Here is a 17,268-nt window from a genome sequence, read left to right on the forward strand (position 1 = left end):
AGTGGCATCAGAATTTATGAGAGAAATGTGATGTGAGAGAAATTATGATGTGGTCAGCAGTAAGAGGCCACTATGCCAACATCCAAACTACATGTATCACATCCCAAGCAATGATAAGCCATATATTCATAAGTCAATAGGAGAGAAGATACTCCCTTGTTAAAGCCCTACTTTCTTTTCTTTTTTCTTTTCTTTATTTGACATATAGTAGTACATCACATATGTTATAACATTAATACATAACCAGTGCATACCCATCATTTGTTACAACATTATCTCTCTCACACACAAAACAGCAAGCAACAAAAAGAAAGTAGATTTATATTGAATGTTTTTCCCTTTTTTAAATATAGTCTGAATGCTTCCATCTTCTACAACGTTTGAGGTTTTAAAATGATCTGAAGAATGAACATTGAAACTCAACTTTCAAGCCAACATGGATGAGACACAGCAAAAGGGGAAAAGATCCTGGAAACGTCACCATTTGCAGCTCCAGAACATTTGCTAAATGGACCTTGACCTGTTTTGTGAACTGCTGCTTCCAAGGTCAAGGATGACCTTTAAAACACAGCCCTGGCTTTTCCCTTTGATATTACAATAAACAAGCGTCACATTTAAGAGCTCAGTCAACACTGTAAAAGAGCTGTTAGTATAGTTGGTCTCCTGCGTGTGGTCATACATTTCCTAGCTGCAAGCAGTGCCATGGATATTTTCATCATGTCTATTCTGTAGCCTCACTCATGAGTGCACTTTGATTTTATTGCTGAAGTGGCAGCTAACCTGGCTAAACCATAAGCTTGTTTAAAACGTGTTCATGTGGGACCTAACTACGCTTTAGGATTTTAGTAATGAACTTGGTGAGGATTAGCATAACCTATACACATTATTTTTAAATATATAGTCACTCTGTAAAGCATTATAAAGCTGCATCACAGACACCCAGTGAAGTTTTAACACCAAAACACTCTATGTGTGTCCTTGAGGTCCAGCAAACATGTTGAAGACATTCCCTTCCTCAAGTATTTGCAGAGATGATTTTAAATACATCCACGCTCACTAGCTTGTAGTCTTTTTGTTCTCTGCCTTTGTTGGCATATTACTGCCACCTGTGGATCAGTCCAATAGTGTGCCATGATTGGTAGGGTTGCTTATCATGGCACACATGCATCCTGTATGCATGAGCTAAACAAAACAGGGGCCCACTCACAGAAACACTACCAGAGATCTAAATCACCATGGGGAACCTTTAAGCAACAACAGTTTTTGCTGATTTTTGTTCTTACTTTTTAAATTTGCAGGTAATTTCATTACCCATATATTTTTGATAATGACATTAATATGCTAAATTTCTTCTTAACATCTTGGTTAAACTACTTTTAGTGGATCCAGCAGGGGCATACATAGGTGAGCTCCTGCGTCCATGTTTCTCACTAAGAAAAGTAGACAGCAGAATGTTATGTGGTAGTTGATGCTATTTTGTCACCTGGCAGCCACTACAAAAGCTTGTAATTGGTAAATGGACTCTACTTATATAGCGTTTTTCTACTCATATCGACCACTCAAAGCGCTTTTACACTACATGTCACATTCACCCATTCACACACACATTCACACACCAATGCACACACGCACCAAGGATACTTCAGCATGCGGACTGGAAGAGCCAGGGATCAAACCGCCAACCCTCTGGTTGATGGGCAACCGCTCTACCTGAGCCACAGCCACCCTGTAATACTTAAATAGTTGTTTTACATTTCTGATTGAGTACAGATTAAACAAATAAGATACATTATCTTAATGAGTGAACTTATGGGCTGTTTATAGCTGTATTTTTGACAGAGCTAGGCTAACAGTATGTCCCTGCTTCCAGACCTATGCTAAGCTAGGCTAATCACATCCTGACCTTAAAACACAGACATGAGATTAATGTCAGTTTTCTCATCTAACTTCCAGAAAAACGGTACACATGCATGTTTCCTTAAACGTTGAACTATTCTTTCAACACTCTGCCTGTTTTTTTCACTTACATTTGGAACAGACACTGTAGGGTTATGAACTTGGAGAATTAAACCTTAAAAATCTTTTATCAAGAAGAAAGGAAAGAAAATCACAAATTCCTTGATAATTAAATAAAAGGAGTAAAAATGGTTTTCTTTTCACCCTTTGTGTGAGTGAAATGAGATGTGACATTTAAAAATAATGAAGAAAACTTTTCAGTGTGACACAGACTTGGCTTGCATGCAGCACCGGAGCTGGTCTTGCTGGCTTGTCCAAACTAATCAAACATGCAGGAGAGGCTGTACTCCATAACTGGACAAATGAGTCCAAACACTACCTGGGTGCTCTCCTCAATCTACTTCATTTATGAGGAAATAATGAGAGGAATAATTAGTAAACTGATCCACATGTGAGAGCACTAGAGCTCACAATGGTTCACTCATGGGGCTGGAGACTATCCTATCATGCACCAGGTCTAACAATACTGAATGCTGAATAGTCAGTCATTTGAAAAATACACCTTAATCTCTTCACAAAAAGAAATGTCAAAGCTTTGGTAATGCCACCGTCCAATCAATCAGCTGTAAATTGTGGTTAGCACTACTTAGCAAATGTTAGCATGCTAACACACTGAACTAAAATAAACATGGTAAACATTATACCTGGTAAAAATCAGCATGTTAGCACTGTCATTGTGATGCTAAAGTCAGTATGTTAGCAGGCTGACATTAGCATTTAGCTACAGCCTCACAGAAACTATAACAAACAAAACATTCTATCTTCACAAAGTTTTGTTAAAAGTTCTCCATATTTTGCTTTTAGATTCATGCACCTTGGTGAAGCTACAAACTTGCACCAGATTTTTTCATCCAGACTAATGTGGACTAAGTATCAAGCGTCTGGATCAGGATTAACGTGGATCAAAAGCCTCTCCAAAAGTCAAAACGGGTGTAATGAACTTCAAAATGTGGTTGGCTGATCCATAATTAACCTTTAGAGTTTTTAACAAGCACATTTGTCTGCTCGGCTATTGATGATTTGTTTTGTAGGCCTGGTGAAAAGCGGAGTGCTAATGAGGCCTTCCCTCCAGCTCCAGCCAGGCAGGGCACCACTCAACCATTAAGTCAATTAAGAGTAAACTGAGGGGGGGCTCCTTTTCATTTGGTTCTAATTAAAGTGCAGGAAGTGTAGCAGCGGTGCTCACCTACCTACCTTCAGGCTGGACAGTGTCTCCGGTGCTCTCTGGAAGCCATTAGCACATCTGGCCTCATTGGATGGATTTAGTATTTATTGGGTTTTACAGAGCTCATAACAGCATGTCATCACAAGTTAGATGAAGAATTTACTGTGTGTGAAGAAGACCGCTGCTCACCTCCACTGTCTCTGAAATGACTTTTCTTTTGGTGGATCTGAGTTGTGTATGGACACATTGTACATGTGTACTAATACAATAAAATACATACTGTACTAATGCTTACAGTCATTTACATTCATAATGAGAAGAGTGTCTTGTTTAAACATGGTCCTTTTTGTGCTGTAACAAGATATTTTTCTTGTTATGAGGACATATTTTGCAGCATGGCTCTAGGGATGACAGTGTCAGCCAGTCCATTGCTTTGGTCCTGACTGAAAGGTCTCTATTAAACAGATTAAATAAACAGACATTTTGCCAGAGGGTGAATCCTGCTGTCTTTGATCATTCTCTGACTTAACCCCTAATGCCACTCTTAAGTGGACACATGGTTCTGACAAATAAAAGCTGTTGGATAGATTGCCATGCAATTTAGTACACACACTCATATTCCCATACGGCTGAATAGCTGCAACATTTCATCCAGTGCCATCATTAGGTCAGAATTTTACTTTGTCGAATACTTGCTACCAAATACCTGCAGAAATACAGACATTCCCATCATCCTCAGCTGCACTTTGTGTTTTGTGCTAATTAATGTTAGCATGCTACACTGACTAAACTAAGATACCACATATGACAGAGGTTATACATGTCAAACACGGTCATTGTGAGGATGTTAGCATGCTGACTTTAGCATTTAGCTCAGCCTCACAGAGCTGTCCGCTAGCATGGCTGCAGACTCTTACTCTTTATTCCTATGTACTAACCTGTTCTATTTTTATTATTATAACATATCTCTTTATCTTAATAATAATAGTAATACCAACTTTGTATTTACTAAGTTAATTGCTGAGATCTGGAACAATACAACAATGAGAGAGGTGGCTGCAAACAAACAGGTTAGGTAAAACTATTTGGAAGAGAAAATGGAGGCATGGACTATCTGTTGAGATTCTCAGTCATCCAGGCCATGGTATCCAAGAAGGCTGTCTGTCTGATTGTGTGACTGCTTGTATTTCTCGCCTTTGTTCAGGCAATGTCACCATGTTTATAGACCTCTACAACCCCTACAATGTTATTATAACTGAGCCAAATAATGGCCAAAATTACAGAAATAAGGTGTAAGTTGTAATAAATTGGAATTAACATCAGTGAGCTATGTTTTACAGTGTTTTATGGATGTAGAAGTGAACTATGCATCACTGTGAGAGTATTATATGAAGCACCAAACACATGCCAGAGATTGAAAGTGATAGCCAGATATCTCAGTGATTTCCTGTTGAGCAGCTGCTTTGTTTTTGGCATCAGTACACAAAAAGTTCCCAGCATGAAATATTCTGCACCCAGCAACTGTAAAAGCTCGTCAACTCAGCACCGACCGCACTACAAAGCAGATATAATGCTGGGTTTGATAACACAGTTAGAGAGAAAATGAGGCAGCCGCTGGGAGGGCTGGGAATTGAAGTGTTTTTTTTTTTCCCCCTCTTCCTTGTTCAAGTTCACACTCAGGTCCATCTGGTGGCAGGTGGTTCAGAGCTGCTGAATAGGCAGCGGTCCAGACTCTCCTCCTCGCCCATCACACATGGCTAACTTATCAGAACAGACACAATGAAAGCAGCAACAACACTCACCGCGCCTGTAATCTCTGTCAGGGATGACTTGATTCACAGACACTTTCAGCACATTTGTCGACATTTTTTTTCCTCCATTTTCCCCTCCTTTCCTGTTGCGTTCTGTGGCGGCTTGGCATTGTCTCTCTCGCTCACTCTGTGCATGTGTGTGTGTGTGTGTTCACACAGACGGGGTGGGCTGGCAGGGGTCACGGTTCGCCGGCCTGCCTAGATCCATCAAGAGGAACAAAGCAGGGGGGAGAAGGAGCAGTGCCAAGCCCCCCGAAATCAAAGACCAGGTTTGGGATTGGGATTCGCTCCAAAAGGCTGGACCCATTTTGGTGGTGCAGGGGGTCTTGGGGAGCCACAGGGAGGAGGAGGAGGAGGAGGAGGAGAGGAGTTAAAAACAATAATCAAATCCACCACAGCGTCTGAGGAGTGGGCAGGTTGAGAGAGCTGACTGAAGCCTCTGCTTGCAGCATCCCTCCTCATCCATCCCCTTTGAAGTCTGCTTGCTTTTGTTCTTTACATAACTTGATCTGATTTTGGAAAGGCTAATTTGTATGCATTCTGTGAGTGCGGGGTGGATGGGGTGGGGTGCACTTGCTCACCACCCAGAATTCCACAGGGGGAGCTGACAGGAAGGTCAACACGATTGGCCACAGGGGGAAACGGGGGACACAAGCAAGCCAAAAGCATATGATAAGTGTCTTTGAATTATTGCAGCTCTGTGCAAATTTGATGACAATGGCTGAGTGGTCAGGGGGCTGAAATCCCTTTGCAAACAGAGGCAGCGCATGCTTTGGTGGTCTTCATTTTGCTGTCAGCTTCCCCACTGGAAGAGACAGCAATGAGCTGTGAAGGCAAATATGAATAAACACTTCAAAGGAACTGATTTACATGAGCCGGACCCTCCAAGTTCTGTACTTTCATACCTTATTTGTGTGTGTCGACAAAAGTAAGTATTCAATGTATTATTCAGCTCCACTCACCAAACATACTTGAATTAAACTGTTATTGGACATAAAGCAGATGTTCCTTTTTTTTTCTCACCAAGTGAACAAGAAGTGTTTATGATGAATTACAGTGAAAAGAAAATGGAAACAGATATTCATCATCTAGAGAAGGTCAGAAATAAATCACTGCAGCTGAGTGAGAAATCTGCAGTTTACTGTATGTCTGATTTTAGGGATGAAGCAATGAGAGAAAAAGCAGCAGAGATTATAAACCAGGATACCGTCACTCAGTAGGGGCGATTCGATAGTATAAATACTGCAGCTGAAATGTTGGATACTGGTGGATTCATGCTAATTTATTGTAACTGACAAACTAAACTGTACTTTCCAACAAAGCAGCTTACAAAGAATAAAAAGGAAAGGAGAGGGAACAAAGTATTTAAAATATAGATACAGGCTTTGATATTTAGCAAGAACATAAGACAGGACCAGGCTAATTCCTGTAGAGAAGCTGAGCTGAGATTTTTGAATGTGATGACAAACATGCTAAAACCAGACAAACACATGAGCAATCGATACAATCAGACAGTCAGTTGTAAACATCCATCACAGTTTATAGACTGACTTTTTGCTTTCGCTTCTTGTCCAGTTAAACTTATTTTTATTGATGTCACAAGCACTTGCTGACCCGTTGCGATAGCTTCAGTAAGTGGGTCCTTGGATGGTTGTTTGGAATGACTGCTGAGGTTTACAAGGGGTTTGCTAAAGATTTCAAGGTGGTTGCTAAGGTAACCACCCAGTAAAAGAAGACTGGAATGCATCCGGTTTTCTGTATAATCATAGTAGTAGCTAGAGTCATACAACGTGTTGTAGCAAGATGGGTAAAGTGGTTGCTCAGGTGTTGCTCAGGTATGGGGTTGTTGAAATTTTCATGGTGTTTGCCATGGCAACCCACTATGAAGGTCTTATGAGAGTTTGACTTTGTAAGAAAGACTCTAAGATGCTGATATTAGCTGATATTTGGCAGCAAGGTATCAAGACAATTTATGAGCTGGGTTACAGTAAAAGGCCATTTTTCAGATTCTAATTTATTAAGATCTCCATCATGTGGCCCTGACAGCTACACCTGCTTCTCAGCAAATAACTCAAAACTGTAGAAAGCGTTCTTCTTTGAGCAGCGTGCCTTCAGACAGCGCAGGGAGGTGAGATGAGGGAGGAAGGAGAGACTTTTCATCAACCTTGAGCTTTAATGACTTCCTCGAGGTGCTTTTTGACTGCCGTCCAGAGGCTCGGTGGGAGGGGAGTCTTTCTCCTCAGCCTTGGCCTCGTGCCAGGGTGACAATCAATGTCTCTGTGTCTCTTCTGTGGGAGATTATTTCGAAGGTCTCCCCCTTTTTATTGGAGGAAATGGTATTTGGAAGCTCAAACAGGATGTCCTGCTGGCTGGCCTGGACTCTGAACCATTCCCTCGCCTGCCCCCCCCCTCCTCAAGCTCCATTCTTCCTCTGTATGCCCCCCCCTTCTCCCTCAGCTCCATTCTCTCAGAGGAAAATAGCTTAAATTAATCCAGGAGTCTAAGCAGCCACTTTCTCTTTTCGTGTCTCCATTTGGAACGGCAACGAAATCACTGACAAACGCAACTCTCCTGCTTTATTGAAGCTGCTGGTAGGTGCACTGTCTGCTGGAGATGCCACATGAAGAAATTATCACAGTATGGCTGCATTCAGATAGAGATACAGCTTGATTCTCCAGTTAGTCCAAGTGGTATGAACATTTCCAGTATGCTAACAGCAATCCTGACAAAGTGAGTGAAGAATTTTGTGAAGTGATCACAGAGAAAGGAGAACAAAGCTTTGAACTGAAGACAGAGTGTGTATCTAACCAAATCCTTACCAGATGGTGGCAGTAATGTATTGCTTTGTTGTCTGCCAACAAAAGCATTGGGAGAAAATTACATTTCAATATCTCCAATTGTTCTGGTGCTTTAACATGGACAATTAGCATTTAGAAAAAAAAAAAAAGAAAATGCTTGCATGAACTACAAGCAACAAATAGAGAAGATTTATAAAGAAAAATTAGCTCAGTAGTATCAGTTATGAAAATGTAGCTAAGGTTAGCTAAGGTTAGCCACCATAAGCTACTGGTCATACCAGACTGGTTGAGACTGTAGCAAGAAAACCCCTGACTGTATTAAACTGAGCAAGGGTTTGTTTTATTACTTATGAATTCTACTTTTAATTTGCAATGGGAAGATAGAGTTATTTCTTTTTTCAGTAATTACACGGTCTCACTTTAAAGCTGCAGTAATCAATATCCATCCCATTAGCTATAACACTTATCCTCTGAGGGTCACGGGCTGGAGCCTATCCCAGCTGACATAAGGTGAGAGGCAGGGTACACCCTGTGGACAGATCGCCAGTTTATCACACGGCTGACATATAGAAACAGACAACCATTCACACTCACATTCACACCTACGGTCAGTTTAGAGTCACCAGTTAACCTGCATGTGTTTGGACTGTGGGAGGAAGCTGGAGTATCCAGAGAGAAATTCGAACCTAAAACGTTCTTGCAAGAGAGACAACAGTGCTAACCACTGTGCCACCACCACGGCAACTTATATATTAATAATCAATCAAATGTATATATGAAAGGTGTGATATGTTGTAGTGACAGTCCCGCTGATTGTGCAGTTCCTTTCAGCTTTACAAAGTAATTTAGCCTCTTTTACTTTTAGTTTTAAAAAAGTAGTTTAAGTAGTGCAGCTTTAATAAGAAGGCACCAAATTGTAACCTAGGACACAAACACATCATGTTGAATCCTATATATCAATATACACTATAACAGTCATAAATTTTGTATTTTTGCCAGCATTGAGATTTTTAAAATTCAGATTGATTTGAGAATGTTACCGAAGGTAAATATTCCTCACACAGCAGGTTGTGATTAGAGGATACTACAAACAGACTACAGAGAGAGGACAGCTTCCCTCCAGACATTTCAGTCCAGCTCAGAATTAAAGAGAAGGAAGTTGTGATAGGAAAATTGCCATAAATCAAACTGGTCAGATGGAATTTCCTGGGACAAAATCATCTTTAAAAAAAAAAAAAAAAGTTGTGCAGGATTAAAGGAATGATGACTTTTTTTCTCACAGCTGGGTGCAGTGAGTGTGTGCAGTTTCCTGGAGTCTTCTTGTCACAGTGAGGTTGTAAGATCAAAACCACTGCCATTTTGGGCTGTTATTGGAATTTTATTTTTCAGTTTATCTTCATGTTCACTTAACTGAGGAGGAACTGTAAGTGAAGCACTTATCAAATCTTACCTGTAATCATGTGTTCTGTGTGGATGAATTCCGAAATGTCACAGAAAAAGTCTGGTGTATGTCAGCAGCATAAAAATGTGGAGCAGATATACCAGAGCCACATGGTGAGATGTAGGTTTTTAATGTAGCATTTTCACACATTCACAGTACACAGTGGCTCCAGTGCAAACTTTGATCATTTTTGCAGCGTGCCTGCACAGAAAAATATTTCAGATGCATTTTTGATCTGATGGAACAGGTAGCTTCTCCTCTAATCATTCCAGCTGTCTACACAGGCCATGTGCTATACACCTGGAAATGTATCCATATGCTCCAATCTATGTTCCTGCATTTTGCTAGCATAGCTACAGTGATTGTGCATTGGGCTCTGAGCGCTTCTAAACTCAGCTGACCTACATCAATACTGTACCTGAACGCCTCCTCTGTAGACACACACAGTGTTAGAGTTTTCTGATCACAGTGCGAACACACTGATCGGCTGCTCATGCTCATGCTATGTGTGGGGTTCATACTTGGCCTCCCCTGCTATTAGTGTTGACCTTTTGACCTTTAAAGAGGCAGTTTAAGCTCAGTGAAAAATTAGAGGAGTGGGAGTGTGAGGGTTTAGGGTTTGCACTGCGGATCATCCAAACACTGTAGAGAGGAAGAAAGAAAGAAAGAAAAAAAAAGAAAAAGATATACAAACAATCAAAAAGGTCTGAACCCAGAGCTGTAGCATGTGGACAAAACCCAGCTGGAGCTCTGCAGCAAGTGTGCTGTACAACTTTAACAGCTAAGACTTCAGTGTGGTGTTTCTGGTTAAAATGAGGGAGGATGTTTAACTGGAGGTGGAAACATGATATGATTAAAACATGATATATAACATTTCCTCCACTTTTAGCTTTTGAGCTGTCCCCCAGCTCTCCGTCATGAGCAAGTTTATCTTTTTACAGCCAGGTCTCAACTCTGATATAATGCAGGTTGCACGTCCACAGCTTTAAAGTGAAACCAGATCTTCCAGGTTCTCTTTCAGAACTTCATTCAAAATCCCATTGATATTTATAAAGATGCAAATAACTAAAACTCCAGCCATGCCTTATAAGATAAGGATGGCAATAAAAAACAAAATGATTTCACTCATTAATATTTCTGTTTTTAGCTGCGTTTGACAAACACGATTTCCTAGGGCCCTAAACCATCATGAGCTAAACATCACAGCAGAAGATGGAAGTCCAGGAGTGACGGTGGAGGGCTCTGAGCTGAGATCACAACTAGAAGTTGGATAAAGAGTTTCAGAGGAGAGTGTTGGTGAGTTTTATGGATATAGATTAAAATCAAATGACAGAAATACCAGCGCTCCTGTGTGTTCAATTTTCATGGGAGCTGTAGTTTTTTGGTGTTCAACCTTCAGGCTTCAACTTCTAATAGCAAGTGCTGGAATAGCTGCTGATTTGAATATGGAAAGTCAAGTTTTGTCAGAGAGAAAAGTCTGAATGACAGTGTACACTGACTTAAAGAAGCTGGTGGAACAGAGAGTTGCTCAGTCGCGACGTCAGGACTTCAGCTCTCTGCTCTTTAACTCCGTCAGGAAACCAGACATGTGAAACTACAAATGTAGTTTTTGCACCAACTTAGCTGGTCATTGATTTAGGTCTTAAATAGCTTCTTTATTTATGTGTTGGTATGTTGTGATTGTTTGATGCCGGTCGTTTAAATGTCTCATTGGATTCTTACTGGAAAACTGCAAATATTCAGACTGCTCAGGTGTGTCGAGGTATGAACACATGCAGGGTTTGTTCCCTCCCACCCTCTATTCCCTCATGCCTCCCACAGCTCCCTCCACCACGTGTAGTGCGTCAGTTATGATGGCAGTCTTCCTGTCTGCCTTTGGGGTCAATTAAAAATCAAAAGGAGCGTAAATGTGCACAGGAGATTTCAAAAGCGAACTGACAGATTTAGATTCTTGTGTGAAAATGTTTGCCTGAAGGTGACGCTGCCAGAAAGCCAAAACATGACTTGTGCACAGGATCTGCTCCAGTGGAAATGAACTGGAAACAGCACAGATTTGCACCACAACTAAATATAAGAGAAGAGCGATGAACACCTACCAACTCCTCCACAGAGACATTTTTAACATTTATCCTGCAGTCAGCAGGAACAGGTTGTTCCAGCTCAGGCTTGGTAAGATGCATGACATGGAGGCTGATGAAAGCATGTGAGATTCTTCTTCGCCCACAATAAATGGGGAAACTGGATGACTTCCAACTTTTCTTCTATCAGACCACCCACTTAGACTGACATAAAAAGAACATGCACGGCACAGTTTCTGTCATCCACTAGAGGAGGGAGAGCAGCGTTCTGATCCAAATGATCTACCCTGTTACTGACCTATTAACTTATTCCACTTTGATTAGATTATAGAGACTCTAATCTGCGCTTCCAGTAAGAGATATTTGTATTTTTAAAATCATAACTTGTAATTGAAATATTTCATATGAGGGTTAGTGGGGAAGAAGGGGATCCTCACCAGACAGCAGCACGATGTGTTTTAGATTAGAACTGCCATCAGAACCCTTCATGCAGACAACAGCTTTTCAGTACTACACACACTGTACTCACTGTGAGCTCTCCAGGTCTTTCTCTGCGCTCAGGTTTCATTTAGTTTTGACAGCTGGGGCTCAGTGTCGGGCCAGTGTGTCTGTAAATGTTTTACTTTAAAGTCTCCACATTTGTCAGACACTGTTGTGACTGAAATGGGCCGGGAACAATCCAACAGTAACTGTGACACTACAGCTTCTTGAATTATTTGTTTTGAGTGAGTAATCCTTTTAAACTGTGTTTACCACCAGTAAGCTGCATATGACTAACAATGACTGGAGTTATTTTGTTCTTTTTTTACATAATACACCAATAGAAATCTGTAATTATGGGTGCAACAGAAAAATATGTGTCCCCTTAGACTAGACTACACCAAAGCATGGCTGTAACCACAACTTTCAGAATACTAAAGCTGTCAGTCCAAGTCCCCCCCAACCACCTGCCCACCCTGCTGTTTTAAACCCTTCTCCAACCCTAATCCTGAGACACTGCCAAGAACAAAATTTACTATATTTATTTTTGTTACCCTTAAATAGTTCAAATGAGATATTGAGCCTAAAAATGAATTAAAATCACCTACCACAGATCTACCTCTAACTCCCCCAGGCTGCCAAACCAGTGTCATTAGTGGTATGTGCTGGTATTATGTTATTAGAAATTGAAACCAATGGCCAGAGCTATGAAAATTAAGCCCAAGTTGTAATAAAGTACAGTTCCCTTTATAGGTCTGTATCCCTATCATAATGTGTGGAAATGAACCTGAAGGCCTCTGTAGTGACATCATGTCCAAGTCCAGGCTGCTCACAGGAACAAACTACAGAGTTTTTGTCTGCCATCCTGCAGTGACTGTTCCAACAGTCATGTACCATATTTACCAGTGACTGATAACCGTTTGAATGAAAGCACCTGGCAAATATGATTTGATTGTTCTGTGGTTTTTCAAAATTACAAACATCACCCAAATGCACCATAACCAAGAAACCAGTGCGCAAACTAAGGTCTGTGGGACACAAAGACCTGTGAGGGCCTTCAAATTCAAGAAAAAGACTGCATTCTTGTCACTGTTTAGAGCTCAATCTGTGACTGTTATGATACATCTAGTGCTTATATGTGGAATTGGAATGATTTCCCTGACCTGTGTGTTATTAGGCATTCCTGGTTATCATAGAGCTACCTAGCACGAGTAGAGAATTTATTGTTTTAACTAAAACCTGAGTGGTGCAGGGATGACATATTTCTGTAGTCCAACCCTGGAAGTTAGCGTCAACCTTTCCACTGGTTTTTGGATTATTGCAGAAAATAAGTTCAGTGACCAACAAAAGTTTGTGATACTTTAGTTGATCAGATAATCTTCACAGATGAACACCACTGTTCTGATGTTTGAAGCTTAAATCCAATCCTCCAGAAGTAAAAAGCTAATGTTAGGCTATAAACCAACTACACCACGGTCACATGACGTCAATGCCTCCACCACTGAGCTTTAAACTTGGTCATTAACTCATTTAGCTCTGAGCTCTTCTACAAAAGCCTTTCTTCTTAGAAAGTCAGTGATAGTTTGAAAGAGCGTGAGTTGAAACACAATGAGGCTGTAAAGGTGGATTGCTGAGTAGATGGGTTTTCATGTTAATGTCCTCTGTACAACCTCAGTAGTCTCATTTAGCCACTTGTTAGCAACCACCTTTTTTAAGACACGTAAAATCACTAAAAATCTCAAGTGGGGTATTTTCTGATGCATTTAATGACATAGAACTAAACATGAAAATGTCTTGAGCTTGTGTTAACACAGAGCTTATTTCAGGCATTTAACCAAAAACCCCATTCAGCGTCATTGGGATGAGGGAACTGGTAGTACTAAAATGCTAACTTACTTCTGGGTAATAGGAATCATCCCTGCATCATTGAATTACATGAGATACTGTGGATCATACGTCACTGACTAAATTAAATTCTAATGTCATCCAACCAGGAAATGACAAAAGTTAAAGCTGCTACATTTGTAACGTTTTGTGATTATAGCATCTTTAGCATAGCATCAAATTATTCTGACTACATACTGTAGGTTTATAAAAAAATGCCATAATCCCAGAAGAAACTGGTGTAGTGAATGCTTCGCTCTCTGCCCATTCATCGTACTGTCTGCTGTCTGTAGTTTTTCATACTACCACTAGGAGGCAACAAAGTTAGATTTTCTCACTTTTCTACATATGGCACTTTAACTTGAAATTCAAAGCTGTCCGCAGAAATCAAACAAACCTAGACGAAGGCAAACTTCAAAATAAGTATTTTTTTGGATTTAAAAAACTGAATTTTGAATGAGGATAAAAAAATAAAGAAAATACAGCCAGAATCAGAAACTGTGCCAAAAACGCTCATTAACAAGTAGCTTAATAACTCATCTGTACATCATACAGAATATTTATTGTATGTCCTCAAAATACACAAGAAACCATAAGACAGAATACAGGGCAAGAAAAACCCTGTAAGGTCATTTGGAAAGGACCACCATTGTTTGCCATCCTGAAATTTAGTCGATCAGATTGGCTTAAGTGTCCTCTGTTACAAATCAAACAAAGGCTTTCTCCTTGGAAAAATGAATGCTGATCTTTGATTTAACAACTCAAACTCCCACAAATAAATAAAAGATCCTTTTTTTCTTTCACCCGTAACAGTATCTGTCAGTTCATGTTCCCATTGGCTCTTCTTTCCCCCATTGGATTTACCCAAAACATTTCATCACACATTTCAGAAATGCAGAACACAAGAGCTGGTTTCTTTACTCTGACATTTTATAGGGAGTTAGTTAGTTCTCCCTTTCCTCTCTCAGGGCTTGGGTCTGTTCTACAAATCCTTTTCCCTCAATGGCAAAGAGATAATGATTTCATTTAAATCATATTCTGTAGACAAACATTAGTAGTATCCTAAACCAAGTGAATCTATTATCTATGCTTTTGGCATGTTCCATTGGCCCTGTAGCAGAAAATGAGCCAACACAACAAAGCTTTCTTTAAGTTGCAGCCAATGAACAGATCAGCAGGACCTGCTGCAGCACAATATTCATAATCATGACAACGTTTCACTTCAGTGATTCGTGCTCAGCTCACTCCAGTAGCCACTCGTCTTAATCTATACAGTGTCAAAATATGGGAATAAAAAACTGCCACATTATGTTGCACTTGAGTGAAAAGACGTATGGTATGCTTTCAGCCTGAGAGGCAATCTGTGTGTGCAATTTAATTAAATTTTTCTATGCATGTGGAATACAGATATAGGCATTAATCTACAGAGTTGGCAAGTCCTGTTTGAAATTGAGTCACTAATAGAAATACAACAGCTGTTCATACAACCAAAAGCTGGAAATTTAAAGTCGCTGTGTGCTTTTCCAATGAGGACTGTAGTTGGTCAAATCCAAGAGGCTGTTGCTTCACACTTTCTACATACAGGGGCTTTGATTACTTACAAAGAAATGAATCAGATGCATTTTGTAAAACTAGAGTAACACATCTACACCATATGTCTCCAGCATCTGTTAATTTTCATGACTTTCCAAAAACAGACAACTACGCCCACTTCACGTGACGATTGGTCAGTGGTGTGGAAGTAGTGTGTGTGTGTGTGTGTGTGTGTGTGGAGTGCTGTTATCCCCATTTGTATGATTCATCACATCTCACACCTGTATACTGTATGATGCCAGGAACATGTATCTATACAGGCAATGTTTTCACCTTTCACCTAATATTAAAGCCTCCGCTACTGTCTTGTAAAGGAATCCCACTGCTCTCAGTGGTCTTTTCTTGTGCTGGCGACATCATCAGACTGGATGAGAGCTCAACCACAATGTTGGTTTTCAAAAAAAAATGGGGCTACAACAGGATCAGGTTAAAGCTCGATCCACCCAGGCTCTATTTTTACTTTGAAAATTCAGCACTAATTGTTGTTATTTAAACCTCTCCCCGTCATTGACTTGCCAGGCGTCCAGCTGGATTCTCATAAAAACTGACCTTACAGTGTTTAGCAGTGCTCCTGTCAGGCTGCTGAAAGCATTTTATTTTTTTATTTTTTTTGCATAATGTAAATTGCAGATTTAGCTTTTGCTAGAAGAAAATGGATTTCACAAATGTCTTATGAACGGAGAAATAAATGTCACCTTCACACCTGCTGTGGCAGTTTTTTGTTCCTACTGAAATGATTCAGTCTGATATTTGATTTTAATTCAAGTCAGTGACATATCGAGTGTTGTAGTGATGCTCAACTGTCACACAGAATCAAAGATATTCCTGCTGTGAAGTGCTTTAACAAAGTCTCATTCTGCTGTTTTTCCTTTTTTTGTTGCCATTTCAAATACACACACACACCTGCAAATTAAATTCAATAAATAAGACTTACAATGTTGTAAGGCAATGTTGACCATGCATTTGTCACAATGAACAACAAATCAAGAAACATACATGGTAACAATATGCACATTCATTAAGAGCAACACGGTCGCCACTCCCCATTTTTTTTTTTTTTTTTTTTTTTTTAAATCAAGTGAAGTTTTCAAGGCTTTCTGGGTGATCTCCTGATCGACAGGGCTCATCATCACGACACCTGGCTCTGGTTTCTGCAGTGGGACGACCTCTTCATTCAGAGAGCCCAGTCCAACCAGCAGGCTGGACACACAGCAACTGGACCCAGCCACAGTGGGGCTTTTGCATTGCATCCAAAGTTGGAGTTTATTCAAGAAAAAAAAAAAAAATCAAGTTTATGTGGAGACAGAGATCCAGCAGCCAGCTGCTCAGAGCCTCAGGACAGTCCGGAGGTTTCCAGGTAACTCTGGAGTTTCCTTACTGTACTTCTGTCCAAGGAGCAAAGGTCGAAGTCAAAAGTAGTGTTTGTGATGTGGAAGTGTCCCGTCTCTTCAATCAGGTTCACAATCTGGAAAACATAAGGAACAGTGGGTAAACACAGGACCTACTGATTTCTATTCACTTCTATAATCAGGGCTACAGAGTTCTTTTAACCATGTCCTGAGTTTACATAATAACAACATAAATAAGCAGAAAAAACACGCATCATTTGAAAGCATCAGTGTGTTTGCTTCAACTCCTTTGCTCGTGCTTTTGCTTCATCTCCTCCCAGAACTTCTGATTCAACATCTTTAATTCCTTACACTTCAGCTGATATTACAAACTCATTCATCACTTTTATTTCCAGTGACACTTCTGCTGCTTTCAGCACTGACACTTGAATCGACACTTGAACTCCTTTCAGGATTTAAGACTTCAAACTAGCATCTCTAGCTTCTTTTACAACTTCCACTTAACTTGTTTCAGTTGAGTTTCTAACTTCATTTTTTTGATATCTTTAACTTCAGCTAACTGCCATGCACAGACATCTCAGAGAAGACACTCAAACTGCTTCAGATGCTTCAACTGCTACTTCATTTGCTCAATTTCACAGCAAGCACGCAGT

At 40.2% G+C, this 17,268-nt stretch overlaps 1 protein-coding gene across 2 annotated transcripts in view; it reads right to left on the minus strand.

The window, feature by feature from the left end:
* Positions 1-14,201: 14,201 nt before the first annotated feature.
* Positions 14,202-17,268, minus strand: part of mllt3 (MLLT3 super elongation complex subunit) — a 51,974-nt gene continuing 48,907 nt past the window's right edge. For both annotated transcript variants that reach the window (XM_018693827.2, XM_018693826.2), the window contains one exon: positions 14,202-16,731. In XM_018693827.2, the coding sequence (XP_018549343.1) occupies positions 16,600-16,731 (132 nt within the window). In that variant the 3' untranslated portion in view covers positions 14,202-16,599. The remainder of the gene's footprint in view (positions 16,732-17,268) is intronic.

Source organism: Lates calcarifer, linkage group LG14, assembly GCF_001640805.2.
Source record: "Lates calcarifer isolate ASB-BC8 linkage group LG14, TLL_Latcal_v3, whole genome shotgun sequence".
NCBI classification, from domain to species: domain Eukaryota; kingdom Metazoa; phylum Chordata; class Actinopteri; family Centropomidae; genus Lates; species Lates calcarifer.